The 22,019-nt window shown below is 35.4% G+C and overlaps 2 protein-coding genes across 4 annotated transcripts in view; one reads left to right on the top strand and one right to left on the bottom strand.

The window, feature by feature from the left end:
* The first annotated feature begins 111 nt into the window (after positions 1-111).
* Positions 112-2,288, top strand: LOC123312994 (adenosine 3'-phospho 5'-phosphosulfate transporter 1). Its single transcript, XM_044897647.1, has one exon. The coding sequence runs from the start codon at positions 157-159 to the stop codon at positions 1,504-1,506; it is 1,350 nt and encodes a 449-aa protein (XP_044753582.1). The 5' UTR covers positions 112-156; the 3' UTR covers positions 1,507-2,288.
* The window catches only part of LOC123312993, a 30,095-nt gene continuing 10,130 nt past the window's right edge, over positions 2,055-22,019 (bottom strand). For 2 of the 3 annotated variants that reach the window (XM_044897644.1, XM_044897645.1), the window contains exons 2-6: positions 19,725-19,775; positions 9,360-9,418; positions 7,955-8,131; positions 7,764-7,872; positions 2,055-7,379 (exon numbers count right to left, since the gene is read on the bottom strand). In XM_044897644.1, the coding sequence (XP_044753579.1) occupies positions 2,317-7,379; positions 7,764-7,872; positions 7,955-8,131; positions 9,360-9,418; positions 19,725-19,764 (5,448 nt within the window). In that variant the 5' untranslated portion in view covers positions 19,765-19,775 and the 3' untranslated portion in view covers positions 2,055-2,316. The remainder of the gene's footprint in view (positions 7,380-7,763; positions 7,873-7,954; positions 8,132-9,359; positions 9,419-19,724; positions 19,776-22,019) is intronic. The other variant, XM_044897646.1, reaches the window with a different exon arrangement.

Below are 22,019 nucleotides of genomic sequence, written 5' to 3'. Positions count from 1 at the left end.
TAAACGTATCATCTCCAAGATCTGCCATTCTGGCAGCCTATAGTTTTTCCGCCTGTTGGCAGGCAACTCAAGAAACACGCTCACAATCGATTTTGACATTAGTAAATGAGGTTAGGATCGATTGTTTTCATTTTCAATGACACGCGAAGCTGTAAAATGCGATGGAAGAAAATGTCTCGATTTCGCGTGAATCTTTTCTTATTGACCATATTGTTAACTCCATTAGTGTCCCTTTTTGTGTTGAATAAATTTCTAACGTCCTCGAAGATTTTCAATGAGACCAACAGTGATTTCGATTGGATTCGAAATGGGATCAAGAATTTACTAGGATATACAACTATTCTTCTCCCAGGATACCTGACGTATACCTATGTGAGGAAAACGGAGTATTTGGGCAGAGCTCCCATTGGTTTCGTTTCGAATTTCTTGAGGCTGTGCTTTGGTGAAGATGGCTCGATGTCTTCGCCTCTTATTACACATACAGACGTCCAGAGAATAGTCCCTAAAAAGAGCTTCTGGTGGAGGACTTTCCTTCTTGTTTTTTATTTTACTGGACTACAAGTTTCTTATCTCTCCTGGGGAATCATACAAGAAAAGGTGATGACGCAAGTTTATGAAAGTAGTGATGGTAGGATGGAATACTTTGGGGATTCTCAATTTTTAGTCTTTGTGAATCGGATATTGGCCTTTTTGATATCTGGAGTTATTTTATTGTGTAGAAAAAGATGTGAACATAAGTGTCCATTTTACAAATATGTATTTTGTTCATTCTCGAACATCATGAGTTCTTGGTGTCAATACGAGGCTTTGAAATATGTATCATTTCCACATCAAGTTTTAGCAAAAGCTGCGAAAACAATACCTGTTATGTTGATGGGAAAGCTCATATCCAAAACTCAATACAAGTACTATGAATACATAACTTCAATAACATTATCTATAGGTATGCTTTTATTCATGGTAGATGTGGGTAACGACAAAGCAAGGACAAATGTTACTACAATATCCGGTGCGCTGCTCCTCATCTCATATATCATTTTTGATAGTTTCACATCCAATTGGCAGAGTTCTCTATTTAAGAACTATTCGATATCTCCTGTACAGATGATGTGTTTTGTGAACTTTTTTTCTTTTATACTAACAGGTACATCATTGATTCAACAGAGTAGTTTCTATGTTTCACTGAATTTTCTTCTGAAGTACCCATCATTCTCCTTAGACTGCATTTTGTTATCTCTTTGCTCTGCTCTAGGTCAATTGTTCATTTTCAGTACAATATCGGAATTTGGTCCCCTAGTTTTTGTTATAATTAGCACTATTCGGCAGTGTTTATCTGTTTTACTTAGTTGTATATTCTACAAACATGAAGTGCACGCTTTAGGAGTATTTGGACTGAGTTTTGTTTTTTGGAGCGTTTTTCTGAGAATCTATTGCAGTTACAGGAGTGCAAAAAAAAGAAGCAACAGGTTAAAAGGTTATAAATCTAGTGAGGATCAAAAATTTTGAAGTGCAGGTGCTAATTGCAATTTAGAGGGGTCTAGTCAATAGTTGTTTTAATTTATTTTAAAATATGTGGGAGTAACTTCGTTGGGAAGATGTTTATTTTTATTACGATGTAATTTTATATCACTAACATTGTTCTAATGCTAGAACTGCTGATACATATCTCAAAATTAGACATTTATATCCATCAGCAATTAAAAAAAATGAGATACTTAACATGTAGGTCATACATTTAGTATTTTTTGTGTACTTCAAGGACAAAGAGAACTCATGATGTTATTAAATGGATCTTATCAGTATGGTGGTTCAAAACTGATGGATTTCACTACCAATTTTGATATGTGTAGAAATGATTTTATAAGGCAACTTGTAGTTTATTAATTTAAGTCAGATGAAAAAAAGACATAACATTTTTTTCAATTGACTTTTTTATACCAATCAGACAAAAACGCTTTAGATTTTCTTCCTTTTTTGAAGACTGAATCGTTAAGAATGTTTGAAGAATATTTGAATGTTAACAATGTATGTGCAATTATAAAAAGACTACTAAATAAAATCAACATTAAAATATTTATTATTAAAATACATCATTATTCATAATTTATTAGACTATGAGTATTCTTAAACAATTTACATTTTGATAATTACAAAATATATTACAATAAATTTAGTCTACTAGGAATTGTCACATTCGATATAATATGTAAAATTATTTTAGATTTGATGCAATTCGGAGTTTTATACATTGTATGAAATTTTTTGTTCATTAAAAGTATAATGACGAATTTGTTTTCATTTATATGCGTCGAAACTTCATAAACATCTTTTGGGTATTTCTCGTGTACAAACTAATTTCTCATCATCGAAATGAGTACCTAAATCACATACGAATTTCATATCTAATAACTGATTTTTCGAATAGCCGTTTGTGCAGTAGTGGAACAACCTGCAGTCTCTTGGATCAGAATAAAAATTATTCAGAGGTTTCCCAAAGCAATTGAAAACGAATTGTTTATTAACTTTTTCTTTTCTAAGTTCCACTTTATAGAGCATTGGAGTGGTACTTAAACTCTTTCCCTTCTCGCTTGCTAATGTCGGTTTCACATTTTTAGAAAGAACGATTTCTGTCAAAGCCTCTTCTTCCAGTTTCTGTGAAACATTTCCATTATCGCCCGTTTTCTCAATTTCCCCACTTGTAGACGTATCTGTTATTTTTGAGGTGCTACCGAATCTGTGCCTGTAAGGGGGTCTGCTAGATCCCGAAGTACTTGGCGTAACATTTGTTGAACTGAACCTATGTCTGGATGAAAATCTGTTACCTCCAATTTTCTGTTTATTCTTGTGTTGGTATTTTCTGTCTTTATATTTGCGTCCATTTCTGACTGAAGACGATTCTGTTTTTTGTTCTTTACCGATATCACTTTCATGCTTTCCTTTTTCCTCGAAAATTTGTATTATATTTTGTGTAGTAGTTTCTTCTGAACTATCTTGAACGATTTCGTCAATTTTTGTTGTGACTTCTTCGGCATCTGTATTTTCAGTATTCGAGGTGGTGTAGTTCATAATTTCTTCTTGAGATTGTGTGTTTTCAGTATTACTCTCTGTACTTAACTGTTCAGTTGTTGGGTAATTCTCTGTAATTTGAGTTGTTGGTTCTACAGTACTATACTCGATTTCTTCCTTATATTCAATATATTTGGTTGAAGGATAAACTGCAATACTATTAGTTGCTGTTTCAATTTCTGATATATTCAGAGTATTATACGTGAAAGTAGTTGGAGTATTAGTTGACATCAAATCAGTGTTAGATAAGTCATTTGTTGGAACAGAATCTACAGCTTCAGTAGTTGTTATATCTGAGGGTTGTTTTTCTGTTTGATGTGATACTAGATCCAAATTCTCATGAGAATCAGTGGATTCTTCGGTCGTATTTGTGACAGAAGAATATGTTTCTGTTGTTGTGTTAGTCTCGCTTAAAGCTGCCCCTTGAGTAGTTTTTTCAACCATTTCCAGATCTCTGTTTATCAAGTCGGTATATTCATGGCTGGAGGTTGTGGTATCACCATTTGGCTCTGTGGTTAAAGACGTGTAAAAAGTTTCTTCGAAAGAAACACCATTTGTTTCAGTTGTTCGGTATTGCTCTGTTGTTTGCCCTAGAGGTGTTGACTCTGGGTTGAGAATTGTTGAAGATATGATTTCTTTTGGATTTTCCGTTTGGTAGTGGTTCTTAGTTACGTAGAAACCTTTTGGAGTAGAATATTGCGACTGAGTTGGGAGACTTTCATAAGCAGATTTATCCACAGCATCATTCAGGATGAATTTCTCTATATTGATAACATTTTCTGTGGCAAAACTTCTTGTTGTCGTGATATCGACAGTGCTTGCGGTTTCAGTTGTGGATATGTAAGGAACTGTTGTAATGGGCTGTTGTGTACTATGAGGTAGCTTGTGGTGGTAAAAAGGCTTATTCTGTTGTCTTCTTCGAGAATTTCTTCGTCTTCCGCTAGTTCCACCTGATACAGGCATATTCTCTACCCGCCCCCTATTATCATCAAAAGTCCTTTTCAGACCTCTATTTCTACCCCTAAACCTTGTTCTCGGACTTGAGGATACTTGGGTTTCTTCTTTTTTATCATCTTCTTCAGAAAATTGCGAAATCGTTGTAGGCTCTTCTTCGAACACTTTCTTAGTTGTTTTGATGGAAACATTCTTGGTCACATGTTCACTATCTTCATAGCCTATTGTTGAAGAAAAAGTTTCCTGACTGCTTGGTTCTGTTGAATTTTCAGATGAGCCAATGTCATCTTCGTTTATTTGAGTGGTGGTTGGCATTGCTGATGTTTCTGGAAATTGGGTTTCTGTTGTTTCGTACTCAGTTGATTTTTGTTCCTGGAGATAATCTGGGGTCTCAATATTGAAAGGTTTAGAAGTGTAGAGATGTGGTTGATAATTTTCGGTTGTTTGAGTGTTATGTCCAGTAGAGCTCGTATATTCTTCGTCAATGTCATTGAAAATATCCTTTTCTTTGATATTTCCTTCTGTGATATTGATACTCGTTTCGATTTCCTCTTGTGGTGCTTGCGTGATTACGATACTTTCCGATGTTGAATTCAATGTTGTCATTTCTTCATTTTGCGTAGTGAAGTGTTCTTCTGGTGTGAAGTGTTCTTCTGGTGTGAATTCCTTGATTTCGGTGAGATTGTGTTGGTAATTATACACTTCTTGTTCATTTTTCTGGAAATTCCTCAAACTGCTCAAAATATCCTTAAAACTATTCAGGTTGTTATCTATCAAGCCAGACCTATTCATCTTTGTGTGATTCCAATCTTGATATCCAGAAGACGTGGTATATTTTTCGTTTTGATACGAATTTGGGACGATACGTTGATATGTTGTTGTTTCTTCTTGTCGACTTCCATATTTTTGTTCTTCTGGTGTTTCTGTGAGGTCTATATTGATATTAGTTTCTTCATGTATTGTTCCTCTAACTTCATCTTTATATGTTTTGTCCAACTGATCATCCCTTTTCGGGTTTTCGATGTAAGTTGAAGGTTCATAATTATCATCTACATAGTCATACGTATTAATAAAACCATCAGATTCAGTGGATGTCTCTTGCACCTCAGTTGTAGTTCTTTCAGACTCCTTTATGTTCAGTCCAACATCGCTGTCATAATCTATGTAATTTGATGTTGTTGTTTCTTTATAGTTTATTGTTTGTTTTGTCGAGGAATTTCTGGTATCTTCATCCGATGGTTCAGAGTAATCTTGTGTAGTTACTTTAGTAGTCGAGTCTTCTGATATCGAGACTTTGGTCGCCACTTCATCGTGTTGGGCAAAACTTTCATCAAGCCTTCGCAACAAGGGTTTTTGTGAAGTAGTGAAAGGAATAGTGTCAGTTATATATCTATTATTTTCATCCAGATTAGGATCGTTGAAATTTCTGAAATCGTCAGAAATTCCTGAATCGCCTTGATCAAGATGAAAGTCCCTGTTTCTTGGACCAGTTTCGTGATTATTCTTTGCCCTTGCTTGTGGTTCGTGATATTCTTCATAATCTGAGGGTGAAGGATTCTGAACTTTCTTTTTGTTTTCGTCATATTGATTTTCGTAGATGTTGATGTTCTCGCGCGGTAGTGGACTGCTTGTTGTAATATATGGAAAAGTAAATCTGTGGCGTCCTCTGTAAGGTTTACCTCTGATAGTACTTTTTATATTCGACGGCGTTTCAAATTTTTGATCTGGAGGATTTGGGGTGTTATGGTAGTTGTTGTTATAGGTTGCAGTCTGGTCTACATGTGTTTTACTTGGTGAAGGATCACTTTTCACACCGAATAAGAGTTTTTTGTTATTGATGTTCATGTTGTTGGATGGTCCTCTTGTTGCTTGTTGAAGAAGGGAATCACTAAAAATGTTTTTCTTGGTCGGATGAACGGGTACGTTGATATCTGTGGGATCATCTTCGGCTTCTTGTGCTTCACTCCCTTCTAAAATCTGTGAAGAATCATCTTCGTAGTCATCAGTTACATAGGGCCTCTGAGAAAATTGTTCGTTTATTGTGGATATCAATTCAGGACTCACAGGTATATTTATTGGCGGTTTGGTTGACTTTTCGTGCGTTTTATACCAGTCAAAAAGGAATTTCAAGACTTCGACAGCTTCCTCCTCACTCTTGATAATTTCAGATGGATCGATGCTTTGTGGCACTCTCTTGAACCTCTTCGATTCGCTGCTGTTAGTTTTCTCAGCATTCAAATCAGACTGTCCAGGACCTACCTCGTTTCCCGACGTTTCTCGTTTAGTCCTCTTTCCGTCTTCGCGTAGTTTTGGCACATCGTGGTAAAAAGGATCTAGGACCACATCTTCCTCTTTGTACTCATCGTAGGAAGCTGGGGGTTGGGCTAGGATCTGGGCGGCGCCTATTGTACCTAAGGAATAGTTCAATGTTCTTCCACTAGCATCACTCACACTAGCACTTGCACTTATGATTATTCTTGGTGGTAGTTCGTGCTCGTCTGTGTATCTCTTGTTTTCTATATGTCTGCTGAGGGAGAATGGTGAAGGGGAACTGAAAACAATTGGGGATAGGGTTGGCAACACTGGCACTGGTAACTGGTCGCCTCGGGGCTTCTCAGTCCTGGTAAAATACTGGTGAGACGGCGATTTGATGGGCTGCAAGAAGAAGCTTCTGGATGTAGACGATGGGTGGTTAACCTCGAAGTTTTTCCTGGTCACCGGTAGGTACTCGTTCCTCTGGGTACTAGACCTGTAAGGGTTGTTATGGAAAGGGTTGTTCGATGGAGCCTGTGGTCTGAAATTCGCGTAGTTGTGATGGTATTGGTAGTTGCTACCACGTGACGGATTATAATCCCTAGGCCTCGTATCGTGGTAGTTAAAGTTATATTTGAAGGTATTTTGGGTAGGTTGCGAATGCTGCAAATTTTGGTTATACTTATTCTTCGCACTTTCTGTCGTTGAGGATGAATAATCATGGTCATCCTCTTCAGAACGATCGTCATCGTCACTTTTGAAGACCGAACTAGGCGTTGACGACGTTTTCTTAATGCTATTGTCACTGTAAGGGTTGTGTTGAGGAAATTCGAAGGGTTTCGTCCTTTGATTAGAGGGAGCACTAGGGTTCAAGTTGATGTTGATCTCTTCGGGGCTGAAGCTGGGCGTCTGCTCCAAGAAGTGATGGGAAGATGGCCCTTTGTGGTACGGTGAAGGCGTAACAGGTCTTGAGGAACTGGTGAAGTATTGGGTTCTAGCGGTTGTTGTTGTGGTGGTTGGGCGTGGCGTGGTTGTGGTCGTTGTTGTGGTGGTTGTTGTGGACGACACTGGTTTCTCGATCAGTGGCGCCTCCGTCTCGGCGTTTTCTGAAGAAGAAAAGGAAAAAAACTTATTAAATATTGTCTTCAGGTGTACCAAATTGATTTTCGAAAATCTGATTACTTGTCTAGCTATTATTCAAATTTAGCTTAAGTTTTTCTTGTATTTTGTTGAAAAAATGAGTTGAGGAATATGGTATGATATTTTCATGAGTTTCTATGGTTGTTCTCGAAATTTTATGTCTGACATTACGATCAAAGGCTATGGTAGGAGAATTCCTTTTCCAAATCTTCTTTCCCGATCAAAATCCTAGTGAATTTCCTTTCAAATCCAATTCTTCTGAAGAGACCATTACTTTCTTAATATGATATCGTTGAATTTTCTCAGGATCCTGAGACAAAAGATCGAAACTTCTAGACTGTTATACCTACCTTCTAATATAGGTGGCGCTGTGTTTCCGTAGAGCTCCAAATTGAGGCTGTAGAACTTCTCGGATTTCGAACAATCGACCTCATCGATTCTTTCGCAAACCCGAGTTTCCTGCAGAAAAAAAATGAAATCAACCGATGCCTCATCCAAAGATATTTCTAACTGAAGCTGCTGATGCTAAAAATCGACTTACTTGATCGAATACTGTTCCATTCAGGCACAAAAATCGTATGTCCATAGGTTCGTCGAGTTGGCCTATGGTGCAGACGTGGAACATTTGACAGTTGGTTTCTAAATCCGCATAGTAACCTCCTATCACCTTACCCACGCAAGAAAAATTTGTGTCTGGTAGGTTGTCAAAGTCCAAAAACTGAAACGAAAGAGAATCCGTTTGAAAGGGCATCTTTATATTTAGCTATAAAATGTTTATGTCCAAGTGAGAGTAATTCTCGGATGGGATACAGAATGTAATTTCCAAAATTCATTAGTGAAACAAGCAAATCAATCCAGCATGTTCCTTCGAACAACTTCACTAGATATAAATGTTGTCAACAATACCCATGAAAATGCACTGTAACTGATCAATTATTCTACAACTTTTACTTTTTTGCGTTCGACTTGCGGTTAACGATTCGAATTCATAGTAGTTTTTGATACGTATTTGAGATGAAAGCGCAGTTTTTAATGAAATTAGATATGCGGTCGGATGAAGAATTTCCAAATGTAAGACCTGATGGTAAACCGCCATTTCCTTCCACTTGTGTAAATTATAAAAGAACCTTCCAAAGAATTTTTCGCTTCTTTGATATTTCAGTCTCAGTTGATCATTTGAGTCCTGTGTGCTTTCTCTGACACAAATACAGATTGCAATACGTGTTGTTCTCCAGGTGGTTATATATGCATATATGATTCTGTAGAGATAACAATCAGCTTCTGGATGCATAGTTGCATCATGATGTAACACAATATTGCTTTAAATATCACCAGGTAATGATTTGTCAAAGTGAAATGTGTATAACACAACTTACAGTGAAAGAACAGCTTGTTACCCAATATTTTGAAGGAATTGAAAGTGATGGTCAAGCTGCTCTTGCTTAGTTTTTATAATCTATGTTCCCCTCATTACTTGAAAAATCCAAACGACCTCTATTCAGTTGAAATATTGCCGAGTTCGAGATGAAGAATTTGTATGCAGTCACTGATGACTTGTTCTCAGAGCATCATCAAAAATCACAATAGTCTTTCTTATGTAAGTCCCATGGGAAATCGACCAAAATATTGTTTTGATGATTGTGATGCTCGAATTATAGAAAGTAATAACGCTGTATTAGTGAAGTAACTAAAATCTGAAATGGCCAATTAGCTTTTATACGTGAACACTTCTCCATAAATGCCACCAGTTATTTCACTTTCATCGGTTTAAGACGGAATTAATGAAACGATGAATTGTGAGAATTACAGAATGAATTGAGTACTTCTGGTTTGTTCCACAAGTGAAAATAGGATGTTTAAAATGTTCTAAATTGACATGTTTCGTCTGAATTTTGAAAGAAAGTCAAGGTTCTTATCAATCTATTGAAATACACAATTTTACTTACCCCAGGTTCAAGTGATACCACAAATAAACCAGTCGAGAAAATGTAGAGCCATAGTAGACCTGAAAAAAAAATCATTCAGTATTCTCAGAAAATGGCACAACAAAAACGAAGAAAATCAAACGCTCAGATGTTTCATAACATTGAAACACCAGCAATAATTCGATTCATGTGTCATTTTTCGATTAAATGCTCAATCCTTTTCGAACAATAGGTTGTTTTATCTGTCAACGACTACAGGATATATTTCGACAAACCAATCCGTGAGAAGATTCGGTTTCAACAAGATATTGAGTAAGTTTTGAGTATTAATAGATAGGAATCGATGGTGATTGATGAAGAAAGCTCAATGGTTGGGTAGCTTCTTCTATTGTTCATCTCATCAGGATATTTTCATTCAAAAGTTTCTGTAATATCAATTTTAATGGTATCGATGTAAAAATTGTTTTTAGTAAGGAATGAATTTCAGAAGAAACGATAAAGTAGTTGCTACAGTCTATTTTTTTTCTAATTGCTAGGGGATTCAATGGAAATTATGAGATAACTGACTGATTTTTGGAGCTTCCCAACATTCACAAATGAAATGATCATTTTCTAATGAAATTCCTCCAATGTTTTATAGAGTTAACCTTATTTCAACCCGATTCTAACCGGTAAATTAACACAAAGTAGATCAGAAGGAGTTACTTTCCATTTCAATACATAATACTGATTTTCATAATTCGCTAAGGAGGCAGGATAATCACTATTCATTATCGCATTCTTGAACAGATTAATCTGAGTTGTATAATAAGGATTTGTGAGTTAGTATGTTAAAACAACAGGCCGTGAAGAGTATGGAAATTACTTCAGTTTATGAGGCTTAAATTTTATCCATGAAGTGTCCAAGATTCGATTCAAAAGATGAGAAATGTTCATTATTTATTATAATTGTCTTCCTGGCCAATATTTGTGACGTATAAAGTACGTTTAACAAAATTCGTTGTCAGGTGTGCCATGGAATTTTAAAGGCGAAATTCTATTTGTGTGTAAACATGATTTTCATCTTCAGCTGTACCATTTCACATGTGAACTTTTAAGATAGCATTCTGGATTATTGTTGACACTGATATGCTCTGTAGATGAATTAAATTTTGCTTAATGTTTCAATAGTTATTTTTAATAAGATAGAGTCAGAGCACACACAACTGCAGAAACCTTAGCCTAAAACCTGGACATGGAATTCCCTCAACATCATTTTATGTGATTTTTTCTTCAAGAATTCCTTTTGATGAATACCCATTTCTTATTTGGGCCTACTGAACACTAGAATCATCGAAAAAATTCAAGATTACGATGATTCTCTTATTTAATTCAACGTTTCTTCCTGTTGGAACTTTTTTGCAGCAGTCTGAAAATGGAACAACTTTTTGCGAAGATCCCATTTTTTTATTCGACCTTTATTAATTCCTGGTTCGACCTTGAATGGACACAAAAAAAGACAGTTTGAACGTCTTAATCCCAGCCTCATTTCTCAATCGTGCCAGACGGTGTCGAAAAAAATTTCCCAACAATAATTCACCGACGAAATAAGTTCACGCTTGGATCATCTCTGAAGATAGAGTATCTTCGATCGTCAGATAAAACGAAATCCCTTTGAGATCGAAATTAGGTTTAATTTCCTGCCTCTGACCTTTGAAACGCTCTGACTTGCGAAACGCCGTCATTGGACTTGCTGCATTCCTGCATCGGGGAACAAATGCACGAAGAAATGAAGTGAATTGTTGCAATATTTCTCTGTGAATCATCTTCGAGAGGAGCATAAAGATTTTTTTTCTATTTCTATTTCTGAATAGTATCCTTGTTGATGAATTTGCAGAACTTTTTATGATATCTCAAAAGCGTTGCATCCTTCTTGAACTCCACCTGTTTCTTTTTGCAACAAGAAGGTTTCAAATGTTCAAAAAAACTGCTTAACCAATGACCAAAATAATCGTAAACAGACGGCAAAAAACTGCTTGTCTGAATATAATAGGACATTGGTTCCTAAAAATGGTTTTTTCACGAATGTCAATAAATAGTCGTGTATCTACCGATTAGTTTCGTCCTTGATGCATATAAATCAAAAATCATAAATTTTCTTCGCTTCAATTTCCGTATTCGATTCTTTTACGACTATCTTGTTCGTCAACCAAACGAGGAAAGCGATAGATACCAGTTACCTCACTACATTCTTCGGTAGTCTAACAATCTTAATCCATTACGTCAGATTCAAGAGCGTTTAACCTTTGCTTTTCTAAAAATTGGTAAAACTGTAATAAAGTTATCGATTTTGAGCCATCGTTTCACTTTCAAACTGGCAGCTGAATTAAAATCACTCCTTGCAATGAAGAATAAGGTAGTTCGTCATTGTTGAAGCGTGAAAAGAGGGCAGACTTCTGAGAGGAAAACATTATGGTTAATAATACAGCTCGTTAGTTTTGTAATTTACACAATAGTGGATAGATATATAAGAGTTGTTACCCAACAGGTTGACTAGCAATTCATGAAACAAGAGAGGATATTTGTCCATTTTCAGAACAATATTTTGAAGGATGAGGCTTCAAAAAATCATATGATAGATGCCACTTTCGCTTATCAGAGCTCTTTAAGATTTCTAGAATTCAGCCAAGAAGGAAGCCGCCTCAAAATGATCATTCATGTCACGTCTTCACTCTGTCGTAAATAAAAGACGTTTCTCGTATAGTATAGGACAGTTTGACCAGTTTGACGCAGTGGAAGCGCGCTGACTACTTCGTGGGAGGTTCGTCGCTTGATCTGGCGTTGGAGTCTCCCGCACTTTTTTGAATTATCAGCGATCATTGCTGTTGGAAATGGTCTGTGTAACCATTTACCCTATCTCCCTATCTGGAGTACTATTCTCCATTGAGTCATCAACTGTTTGGACTTCTGGAATCTACAGGAAACCTTCATGTTCTAGCACAGTTACAGAACATCCTGATTCTCAGACAGATGGCCAAATATGTCATTCGAGTTCGAGTAGTTTTTTATCCGGGAAAATAATCGTAGATCTGAGTGTGATACATGTTCTGAAAGAGCAACTCTTCTGGTAATGAATCTGAGAATTTCATCCATTTTGGCAGAATCGTTCGGTCTTGAGAAAGTTTTAACTGAACACAACTTTTCGGGAATTTTTCGAAGGTCATCTTTCGAGTGGATTATTTTCCAGCAAAAATAACTTAGGTCTAAACATGATAGATATTCTAAAAGAGCAACTCTTGTAGTAATAAATCTGAGAATTTCATACGTTTCGGCACAATCGTTCGGTCTTGACGAATTCTCAAGTGAAATTCGCAATTTCTGAAAAATTCCATTTCCGAGATGAAAATCTAAACGATGGGAGATAGGCTTCCGAAATTGCTCGCAATAGATTCGGCGTATTCGAAAACTTATATTTTCATACCAAAATTTCAAATATTTGGCCTAGTCTAGGAGAAAATAATTTTTTTTGTTTTTCCACTTTTCATTTTCGAGTTGACTTCGAAGAGCTCTCTGGAGTGCAATTCTCTATAGAATCATCAACTGTTTGGTTTTCTAGAATTTTCAAAAGAGATTCTATGCACTCCATATATTGAGACAGTAATAGAACATCCTGATTTTCAGGCAGAGTAGGAAATAGGCCATTTTAGGGGGGTCTAACCCCTTGCTCATTTTTGACCCAAAAAATCGAGATTTTCGAAATCGAGTTTTTGTGCTTGGGTGAAAGTCTAGGCCACGCTGATTATATAACCGGAAATCCCAATTGGATCAGACGACTATAACAGGAGATATCGCAGATTGAAAATTGCAATTTTTGAAAAATTCCATTTCCAAGATGAAAATCTGAACGAAGGGAGACAGGCTCTCGAAATTGCTGGCAATAGATTCAGCGTATTCAAAAACCTATATTTTCATACCAAAATTTCAAATATTCGGCCCAGTCTAGGAGAAAATAATTTTTTTTGTTTTTCCACTTTTCATCTTCGAGTTGACTTCGAAGAGCTCTCTGGAGTGCAATTCTCTATAGAATCATCAACTGTTTGGTTTTCTAGAATCTTCAAAAGAGATTCTTTGCACTCTATATACTGAGACAGTAATAGAACATCCTGATTTTCAGGCAGAGTAGGAAATAGGCCATTTTAGGGGGTCTAACCCCTTGCTCATTTTTGACCCAAAAAATCGAGATTTTCGAAATCGAGTTTTTGTGCTAGAGTGGAAGCCTAGGCAATGCTGATTATATAACCGGAAATCCCAATTGGATCAGACGAATATAACAGGAGATATCGCAGATTGAAAATTGCACTTTTTGAAAAATGCCATTTCCAAGAAGAAAATCTAAAAGAAGGGAGATAGGCTTTTGAAATTGCTCGCAATAGATTCAGCGTGTTCGAAAACCCATATTTTCATACCAAAATTATATTGGTCAAGGTACCTTTCCATGTGAGCTGTAATAAAACAGCTTGTATAAATGTTGGAGAAAAGATATTCATGACCGATTACCATACGTACAGTCCGTTTACGGTTATCACTGTAAAATTTTGTTCTTCATTATGATTTTTATGACAGGATTATTACCTTTTATTGCAGATATAATCTTTATCTTATGTCAACGCACCTAAAAAGTTTAAGAGTTGTCGTGGTTCATTTGGACAAAGATTTCCAGATAGGCCATTGTATGATAATGTAACGGCTACAATGTAGAATACCGTAAATTTTAAACGGTCCAATCTGCAGTCTGGAGAAATGTGATTGTTAAGTACAATGAGTAGATGGTAATTGTGCCAGTTTCATTTTTTATCGTCCTGCTTGAATAAATAACGATGAGAATTTGAATTTAGCAGAAGCTACCGAAATTCACTCCAAAGCTCTGCTTGGAAATCGAAACGTTGATTAGATTTCGATATTTTTAACCAGTTTTGGATGGAACCTGATGGAGTTAAAATAAGGTAAAACGTAAAATGATGGAACACAATTTTCCTGGGGTTTTTAATGTCAAAATGGTATGGTTGAAGGACCATAAAGAAGTGATGTAGTTGAGATCATTATGAATGAATTTCTGCATCAAACAACATCCCATTTTGCGATATTAGCTGTCGACAACAAACATAAACAGCCTCTGCTAAATCGGTTCAGCTATACGTGAACTGAATCTATGTTTCTGGTTCAAGTGAAAGTGACGAAGCCTGAAAAATTCCTCAAATCCACTTCTTGGTGTCTGATCGGTCTGCTCTGTTACGTAAGCATTATTTTTATATCATCTCATCGATTTATCGACGATCGTTTCACATAATTCCTCAACTCAGTGTTCGTTTAGAACGAACGACTTGGCAAATTTGAATAAACGGATCGAGCAGGATGGGGTTTCACCTTTAGGCGTATCGTGTGTCGAAATTTGAATCTCTAAGAAGACCGACGTTGGCCAAAAACTTATTTTCAACTTGAACGAACCTGTATTTTTGGAAAAAAATGTTTTTTTTATAGTCAAGCAGTGGGGGTTGAGTTTAGTATCTGGATGGGTGACCGCTCTGTCTATGAATCTAAACAAGCCTGCAGAAACCCTTTGATTCGCGTCAGTATTTTTCGATAACTTATGGGTGAAAAACTTAAAGAAGTATAATTATGTAGGTATTTGTTTTTTTTTCGGCGTTAAATGGGCTGCAATTTTCGCAGGATATGAAAGTTAAGGTCATATCAATTTGTAACTGTTTGTTAGCAAATTTTTGTATCGAAAATATAGATACCGACATTTCGCCAACAATTATAAGATAATATTTTAATTGGAAATTTCCTTACAACACTGCCACAATTAACAATCAGGTGTGAAATACATTCGGACTTAAAGGTGACAGATTTTAGTTTTCCTAGTTCCGCTTATGAAACATTCTATTATGACATTACAATGAATAGAATATTAATTACTTTGAGTTCAATTACCAATCCAATTATTGCATTAGTCGTTAAAGACACAGAGTAGAAAGATTTTAATTTGGAAAGAAGTTTCTGTTTCTATTTTCTTGATTGTATATAATTATTCTGTGGCAGTGTCATGAGATAGCCAATGAATGGGCAGCCAAATGCATAATATAAAATATTTTATGGTCAATAATATTCAAGAATACGCCCTTAAAACTGAATAGCCATATTTTGTTTTGGGTTGTGTAAATGTATTGGCCTAATGGTTGTGTAGAATTCCTCCATTGTTTTATCGAGGGACCAAATTGGTCTAACCACCCTAATGACTACTTCAGATAAAGATCTCACATCGATTCGAACCGATAATTTTTGCTGGAATTGTGGCTAAGTAATAGGCGCTTTATTGTGGTAAGTTTACAATCACCGCTTAGAGCTATTCCGTTATACATTCAGGCTATGTTGAAATTAGAACTACATAAATAAATATAATTCAGCATTTAATGAAATGAGCGTATGCAGAGTCTCGAGGAGAACGTCATATTTCACCAGATGAAGCGAAAAATGAGCAAATTGAAATAAAACCGAGACGAGTATGACAATATGAAAGGAAATATTCGATCGACTTTCAATTTTGTGGATGTAGGAGTTATACAGGTTATGCAATGTTCGATTTTGTTGTTACATACTCGAGTTACAGCTTGAAATTTCAACGATTTGTTCTAGAACGCTGAGTATACTCTAAACTGAAATAAATATTCATAAAATATGATCCAAACATGATTAATTTTTATTGACATTCAACTTCATCCTCAAAAAAATTGGTATTTGGTATGCTACGAACAAATTCGAGAAAATAAACATGGCCTTCCATTTTTCAATAATGTTTCTCTCATAGCAAATTCACATTTCTAACCCATAATAACATTGCAATAAATTTTAGAATTATGCAATATAAAAGTGTGATCCCCCGGAGGCAACTTTGGAAAAACCGACCATTTCTCGAATTCATTACGACAATACTCCTCTGCATCACCAACAAATCTTGGGGGCATTCACATGAACAGTTTAATCTGCCATCATTATCCTCAATCATATCTTCTTTCGTTACAAAACACCTGAACATTTCTGGAAACGATTCGACAAGATAAGATTCAAAGGTCGTGATCTTAAGATGCGAACCTTCAATTGTATTTTAATTTGTCGTTATATAAATAATAATCTCGATAAAAGTGCGATGTTTAGTGTGTGAATCGAGTCGAGAGATAATTCAGTATGGTTTCTTTTCGGGAAAGTCATCAATCAAGCAAATATCATGATGTACGTTAACGTGCTGTTATGTCAATTTTGGTATTTAAGAAAATTAACCGCTAGCTTGTTCGTTTGATGATATGAAATCATTGTATAATATTGAATATTAGTTTTTAATCATTTCAATTCATTCGTTGGGAAAAGTTTGCTTTTATGGTTCAATCATGTTTATTTTACTGAAATTCACAGATTTAATTTCGAATTTTTATAGTAATAACATTAACAATTACACTCTAGTCCAAAACTGGCGTCCAGTTGGCTAAGATCATCGGGGTGAACCAATATATTCCTGATAGGTGGTTTCCCATCACCTCTATACGTTTGTCGAGTATGTTCGTACAAATTCTATCGATATTCTTAGATCACCTGACCTTCTCTATATGATACTGCCAATCGACTCGTCCACGATGAAGTGGATACATTGTCTTGGGAAATAATCAGCTTGTAATTGCGCTGAAAAACACTCCGTCGATGTCACGGTCAAAACTGAGCCAATTGTTCGAAAGGGTTGTGCAAATTGTTGAGGGAAAGTTCGCTTGTTAGCTGAATCTTAATGTGTCACTCGAGATCTAGTTTCATATTCGACCTTGACGCGTTCGACGTGGTGTTGAAATGGGATAATTGGGTTTAATTCGATGAAAAAGAGATAAAACCCATATCAATATGTATTTATGGAGAGAAAAAACTGGAAGATTACACAAAATCAATTTTTGCTAACGTTTTCGAAATGATCCCCACATGAATAGTAAAAGAATAGATACTGTAACATCTTGTAGAATAACCATAGGGTATTACCTACCAAGAGAAATGCAGAAAACCGTGTATAAATACATAGTTATTTTCTAGGAAGGAATATTTCATCATAAAATGTGGTGACCATTTCATTCTGTGAAAGTTTGAGGTTAAACGTCATCATGTTCTTTCTGACCTCTGCCTTCCTCTGTAGCTGAATCAACTATTTGCCAAAACTATATTCTGCTGCCCTTCAATGGGACAACCTAAGATATAAAGCAGATAGTTCCACAACTCCACAAAATTTCATTTCCAAAAACCATTCAGTGCATTCTCTCAAGTTTCAGTTGATCTAGATACCTACAGATCTTGCTCTCTCTAATTATGCAGTCTCATCAGTATATCATTGGTTTAGTGGAAGACAAAGAACAGTTCACCCTTATTTGCATTAATTAATATCTATTCAAGAAGGATCACGATTAGAATGAGTTTTGCTCCATTCTTTTCTTCGGCTCATGAGAATTTTCGAACGAAATGAAAGCTAGATCTGAACCGAACTAATGATATCTTCAAAACGACTGTTTCCCCTTGAAAAACATACAAAAAACCAATAACATCGTCCCACCTTGGCCTCCAACTTCACACCGGATTAATATCGTCGTGAATATAATAGAAATTATTTTTCATAACTAATATATCCATTGTTGTTGCTAATTAAAATTTACAGTAGACACCACATGGGCGTGGCATGTGGGTGAAGTTCAAAACGCCTTTGGGCAAACAGATGGAGACTGTACTGACCCCTATTTCTGCCCATATACCACCTCGTATTGATAATACATCATAATAAGCGCCTATTTGAATTGTCTCTAGGTCAGCGTTTGGATAACACCACAGTACTGGTCACGTTTCTGAACCCGTATTCAGTATCTGAGCTGATGGCTGGCAATTATTGCCATTTGAAAATTGTGGGTGTAGTAAGAATTAATTAAAGTGATTTCGATCATTATTGCACGATTCGATAGATAAAAGGTCGATTGATAAAAAGTGTTCTGAAAGATCTAGTTTACTTTCGAAGGGTTCATTCGATATATTGACCACTTGACATTGGCTTTAGATCGGCAAGTAATAAAGAGACTAATAAATCCAATTGAAAGGATAAAGGATTTTCTAAAGCTCCTTCAAAATTTTCTCTATAGAATATCATAGATTTTTACGCTCAATAAATATTTAACTCAGTAGTGAAGGAATAATAATAGAAGGTATAATTCTTTATTCAAAATAAATCAATATCATCATCATCAATATATTGATGAGAACCTATCTGAAAAATCTTCAACGGCATCCCTAGTAAATATGTAAGAGTGTTTTAATGTGATATTCTCATCGTAAAACTATTTAAAATTTTATTGAATTGGTTGAAAACAAACATTTATGTATTTATAACTGAAATTATAAATGATTTATCAGTTCAGAGCTTTATTTTTTCTAAGGTAAGGTAGTGCAATAAACATTTATGATTGAATTTATCTTCGACTATAAATATTGGAATTCAGCTAAGAATTGGATATGAATTTGACATCGATAAAATCTTCGAAATGCTGAACAGATTAATAGGAAAAATCAGGAAGCTGACATTTAATGGGGAGACGTCTACTAATTTATTCCCCTAATAAAATATGATGAGAGAAGTAAAGATCATGAACATTCATCATGATTAACACATAAATCTTGGAATGTGAGTTATCTGCTATGAATGGTTCATGTTTTATTATTATAATCAAGAATTTCATGAATTTCTGCTCCAGCTCTCCTTGGACAACATTGCATATTTATTAATGTGTTCAGAAAATCGAAAAAATGTAATATATAGTGCCTTGTTGAGATACGAAAGCACGTTATCCAAAGATGGTCTCAATAAATTGGTAGTTCAGTTACCAGGAAATGAAAGGATTCTGGCTCATCTGAGAAATAATAGAGCAACCTCTCACTTTCATTGAATTTTATCAATTCAAGAGGGAATAATACCTTTTTCTATTCTAACGATCAAGATCGTTGAAAATTTGACAGATAAGCAACACAAAAAATCTATCACTTTCATATTTGAACGTTCAAGAGAAATCGGTTGCTGAAATCACTTTTTGTTATCCTTGTATTTTTCACAAGAGTGAATTCCGTGATTCTTCATTAGTCATAGATATCATTATAACTTGGGCTGAAGCTGTGTATGACGTTCAAACGCTCATTCTAATTGAAACCGAGCGGAAAAATTGAAAAATGGCGTAAGAAAGGTTATCGAATTCTGAACGTGAAGACAGCTATAAGGATACGCAAAACCATTAGAATTCCGTAAATGCGATAAGTTTTAAAGATATTACCTATTTATAATTTGCTCACCTTGTATTATAAATTTGTTCATCCTACATAGACAGGGCATATCTCAGGACGCTGAAACAAAATTCAAATGAAAAAGTGTCTAAAAATTCATGGAAATAAATCATTATCAGTCATTCTATTCACTGTCTTCAAATTTCATAGGATTCATCTATAACTGGCCTAGTTCCTTGCTTCAGGAAGAGAAATATCTGCGTAGTAAAGATGAGAATCTGGATTTTAATTAGATATATTCTCTTGAGTGGCTATTATGATATTACGCTACCTTTCACAAAGATACAAAAGAATTGATTATGATGGACAAAAATCTTTCTTTCTTTCGAATCAGTAAGGAAGTAGGTATATTATTTGCCATAAGGAACTATATATTTTTAATTTAGTTGGGGATATCTCATCATTCAATTCTTATGGTTTTGATTTAGTAGAATTTTCTCCCATGAAATAATTACACATACATTTGTCTTTTGTGAAATAGGAATTCCATCATCATTTCTGTCCATTTTAATGAATGCTGTTAGAAGGTCTCGGATGATTGACCTTTTTATGTCACCAAGGAATAAATCTCTTACTTTCTTCAGTGGATGACTCGAACAAAAGGTCGAGATAATGAATAGTATCGTACAAGATCACATCCGGATCGATTATTTGGATTTCCTCAACAATCCAAGGCTATTAATAAAAAGCCCACACTGAAATTTCACACTGAATCACGCTAAAAGATCCGTAGGATCGAATCTCTCCCAAAGGTAAAATCCATTCACAATAAGCTGAGGATAAATAATTCATAAGCAGAACGTAATGATAATTTTCCTCCTGCGCTTGTAAGTTGTTTCGAAATTTTCTTACATTCATTGCAGCTATAAGCGACAAAAAACTATCTGTAATTTCTACGCAGTACCAATTTTATTGTAGGCGATTTTGTAAGAGTTTTGCGAACAAACTGCGTTTGTTTCCGACGGATATGTTATTGTTGTTTTGATTCTATTTTCTTTCGACACCCAGATACAAAAGTGTTTGTGTCTACGAATGATGAATGAGAATGAATTTTATGTTATATTTTATAGTGGTACCAAAAACATCGCTAAAATAGTACCAAGAGGAGATTTCGCATATCATAAGAACTTGACTCGAGAATCTGTGACCAAAATGTCTTCAGAAAACTTCAGAAACAACACACATTTTGCTGTTGCATGAATTTCAACATCAGTTTCATTCAAATAAGTTTGTCATGATAGCTTTCTTTTGATAGATAGAACGTACTAAAAACAAGGCTGTAGCTAATTCATATAATTTCATCTACACGAATTTTAATGGTGATCTTGATGGATGAATTAATACGAAATAGTAGATCAGAGCTTAGGCTATTTACACCAGGAGTATATCGAACCAATTACACCATTGTAACCTACATTTTTCAATTAACAATATAAGGACAATTCCACAAATCGAGTGAGCTAATACAAACGCTATAATAGACACCATAAGTGAGTTCTCTAAAAGACCCATCAACATTTATGGTTCGAACTACTACCAAATTGAATTTGGTACATGAGACAGCAATATTGAGTCTACTCAAAAATAATTCAATATCCTCGATGGTGGATTGAACATTCTTTACTGGGATTACGAAATCAGCACCCACAACATATGAAGGTGGTGATTATTAAGTCGATTCAGTTGTAGTCCATAATTTCCAACAATTAGGGTCATTATTTTGGCTTCTACATATGATAGTATCGACTATTACACAATAGCGTTAATATTTAAATCGTGCGTTCATATGTTATTGATAAATTGGGGCATAATTTGTCTACGTCTTGTTTCGTTATGAAACGGGGAGATAATAGAAAGGTAGTTGCTGATTTGTAATTCATGGATTGAATAATATTCAATGCCCTACAGAGGGAGGAAATAACTACTGAATCAACTACCCATTCGTCATTCGCAAAAGGCACTTATTATACCAAACAATGAATCTTCACACGAGATATCTTTATTAAAGGATTCTTTTATGATGTTTAAGACTGAAATGACGTTGAATGAAAGTCACAGCGTTGATCCAGAATACAGAATGCTCCGAAGGAAATCCAAAAAATAGCCTGTGTACATTTTATTAAAAAATTCCATATTTCATTGGTCGGCTTTCTTCCGATATTGCATAGTCCGATCATCGATTGAATGGATTCTCTGTCTACTTTCACTTCTTGCAAGCGTTTTATTTAGTGAGCAGGAAATATTCTTGCGTTCCTGTATGCGGCATATGGTTGGGCAAACAGACTCTTTATGAATAAGCCGATG

The sequence above is a fragment of the Coccinella septempunctata genome, chromosome 5, assembly GCF_907165205.1.
Source record: "Coccinella septempunctata chromosome 5, icCocSept1.1, whole genome shotgun sequence".
NCBI lineage: Eukaryota > Metazoa > Arthropoda > Insecta > Coleoptera > Coccinellidae > Coccinella > Coccinella septempunctata.
The sequence above is the reverse complement of the archived record's forward strand: the minus strand, read 5'-3'. Positions and strand labels throughout refer to the sequence as shown.